Genomic DNA, 3199 nt, shown 5'->3' on the forward strand with positions numbered 1-3199 from the left:
TGGCGCCCCGGCCGTAGCGGCGGGGGCTGCCCCCGGCCGAGCACTCGTCCACGTCCTGGCAGCCCCCGAAGGCCTGGTCGAAGTCGAAGCCCGAGGGACAGACGCACTTGAAGCTGCCCAGGGTGTTGTAGCAGGAGGCAGAGCCGCAGGCAGAGGGGCTGGAGCACTCGTTCTCATCTGCACGGAGCCGCGGAGGGGTGCAATGGGGGAGTCACGGAGTCACAGAGCCGTGGGATGTCACCCATGGGTACAGGGCGCATCCCATGGGTACAGGGCGCATCCCATGGGTGCAGGGCACATCCCATGGGTACAGGGCACATCCCATGGGTGCAGGGCGCATCCCATGGGTACAGCATGCATCCCATAGGTACAGGGCACATCCCAGGGGTACAGGGCACATCCCATAGGTACAGGGCACATCCCATGGGTACAGGGCGCATCCCGTGGGTGCAGGGCACATCCCATGGGTACAGGGCACATCCCATGGGTGCAGGGCGCATCCCATGGGTACAGCATGCATCCCATAGGTACAGGGCACATCCCAGGGGTACAGGGCACATCCCATGGGTACAGCGTGCATCCCATGGGTACAGGGCGCATCCCATGGGTACAGGATACACCCCAAGGGTACAGGGTAACTCCCATGAGTACAGGATACAGCCCACAGGTACAGGATACACCCAAGGGTACAGAATACAACCCACAGGTATAGGATACACCTCATAGGTGTGGGGTGCATGCCACAGGTACGGAATACAGCCCATAGGTACAGAATACATGCCACAGGTACAGAATGCACCCCACAGGTATGGGACACCTCCCCCAGGTATGACACCCCTCCCCAGGCAGGGCCCAGCTCCAGGTGTGTCCCACTCACCCACGCACTGGTTCCACTGGTAGTGCTGCACGTAGCCCTGGGGGCAGCCGCAGCGGTACCCCCCCAGCACGTTCTGGCAGCCGTGCTGGCACCGGTGGTTCCCGTCACACTCGTCCACATCTGCACCCGAGGGACACACAGGCAGCTCAGGCACTGTCCCCTGGCCCTGGGGGGGCTCAGGGACCCTCCAGGCTGCTCCCGTGCCCCATTCTGGCCCTGCAGTGACACCCCCGGCTCCCAGACAGCCCTGCTGGGACGGTCCCTGATCCCAGCTGAGGCCTGGGCTCTCCCCAGCTCTGCTCTGCCCCAGGCTGAGATCTCTCCTGCTGGAATATGGCACCATTCCCTTCCCCAGGGATCATCCAGTCCAACCCCCAGCCCTGCCCAGACCCTCAACAACCCCACCCCGTCCCTGAGAGCATTGTCCAAACACTCCTGAAGTTCCCATCTGGACTGAGGCTCCTCAGAGAACCTCAGAGTTCCTCCCCATGGAAGCTCCCTGGAGCCCCAGCCCCACCTTCACAGTTGACCCCGGAGCTGTCCAGGGAAAATCCCTTCTGGCACTCGCAGTTGTAGCTGCCCGGGGTGTTCAGGCACTGCCCCTTGGCTCCACACAGCGAGGGCTGAGCTGTGCACTCATTGTTGTCTGCAAAACACCACCAGGAGGGCTTTGTGGCCACCTGGAAATCCATCTCTGCCACCTGAAAATCCATCCCTGACCACCTGGAAGTCCATCCCTGACCACTTGGAAATCCACCTGGAAATACACCCCTGGCCACCTGGAAATCCAGCTGTGACCACCTGGAAATCCACCTGGAAATCCACCCCTAACCACCTGGAAGTCCATCCCTGACCACTTGGAAATCCACCTGGAAATACACCCCTGGCCACCTGGAAATCCAGCTGTGACCACCTGGAAATCCACCTGGAAATCCACCCCTAACCACCTGGAAGTCCATCCCTGACCACTTGGAAATCCACCTGGAAACCCACCCCTGACCACCTGAAAGTCCATCCCTGGCCATCTGGAAATCCATCTGGAGATCCACCCCTGGCCCTGTGGCCACCTCAGATGCTGGGGCAGAGCCCAGGCTGAGCAGCAGAGGCACAATGCAGCCGCTGCCAGGGTGCTGCAGAGGGACAGGGCTCAGTTTGGGGGGTTTGGGGGCTGGGAATTCTCTCCCATCCTCTGCTGAGCCAGGGCTGCTCGGTGGGCATGGGCAGGGCAGGAATTGTGCACTCACCAATGCAGGACGAGTGGTGCTGGGTGAAGCCAGGGGGGCACTTGCAGTTGAAGCCCCCGATGACGTTGACGCAGAGGAACTGGCAGTTGTGCTGCTTGGTGGAGCACTCGTCCAGGTCTGCAGGGACAAGGAGAAGGTCTCAGTTTATCCCCCTGAGGCTGTGACACCTCAGTGTCCCTGGGGATGCACAGCAGCAGCCCCAAGAATACCCCTGAAGTTCTCCCAGGGCAAGGACAAACCCATCCCCACCTCATACCCATTATTTTCCTTGGTTTTCCCAATTATTTACCCCAATTTTGCCCATTATTTTCTCCCAATTTTCTGCATTATTTTTCCCATTTTCCCAGTATTTTTCCCCATTATTTTCCACAATTTTCCCAATTATTTCCCCCCATTTTCCCATTTATTTTTCCCGTTTTCCCCCGTTATTTTTCCAAAATTTTCCTCACTAATTTCCCCCAATTTACCCATTATTTTCCTACCCCACACAGACACATCTGCAAGATGCAGGGGTGTTCCCCTGCCTCTCCTGCAGGTCACAAATCCCAGGTTCTCCCAGATCCTGAGGCCAGGCTCCTCACACTGGGGGGGTGGTGACAATGCCACGTGCAGGGGACATCCCTCTGAGCTCCCTGGAGCTCGGGATGAGCTGTGCAGTCTCCAGAAAAGAACCAGGAGCTTTTTATCCCTGATGAGCCACACCTGGAGCGTGGAAGGGTCAAACCCTCATGCGTGGCACCTTTCCCCACACCTTCCTGCTGCCGTTTTCCCACGTCTGGCTGCCCTGTCCCCTCTGCCCCAGCTCCCTGCTCCTGTACCTTTGCAGATCTTGCCATCCTCCTGCAGGATGTAGCCCCGGGGGCAGGAGCACTGGTAGCTGCCCTCGGTGTTCTTGCAGATGAAGTTGCAGGGCTTTGGGGACTGGTTACACTCGTCCAGATCTGCACTCCAGGGACAAAACACATCAGGTTGTGCTGCTGGGCAGGGTCCCCTCCACCCCCTGGACCTCCCAGCCCACTCAGGGGCTCCCGAACACAAGGTTTTGTGCTCAGGGCAGAGATATCCCCATGGATTCTGG

The 3199-nt window shown here is 59.2% G+C and overlaps 1 protein-coding gene across 1 annotated transcript in view; it reads right to left on the reverse strand.

The window, feature by feature from the left end:
* The window catches only part of LOC102040296 (fibrillin-2), a 73701-nt gene that overhangs the window by 4208 nt on the left and 66294 nt on the right, over positions 1–3199 (reverse strand). Inside the window, 5 exon segments of the mRNA XM_031064740.1 lie at positions 7–177; positions 878–997; positions 1395–1523; positions 2122–2238; positions 2940–3127. Coding sequence (XP_030920600.1) covers positions 7–177; positions 878–997; positions 1395–1523; positions 2122–2238; positions 2940–3127 — 725 coding nt within the window.

This window comes from Geospiza fortis, unplaced genomic scaffold (genome assembly GCF_000277835.1).
Source record: "Geospiza fortis unplaced genomic scaffold, GeoFor_1.0 scaffold569, whole genome shotgun sequence".
NCBI classification, from domain to species: domain Eukaryota; kingdom Metazoa; phylum Chordata; class Aves; order Passeriformes; family Thraupidae; genus Geospiza; species Geospiza fortis.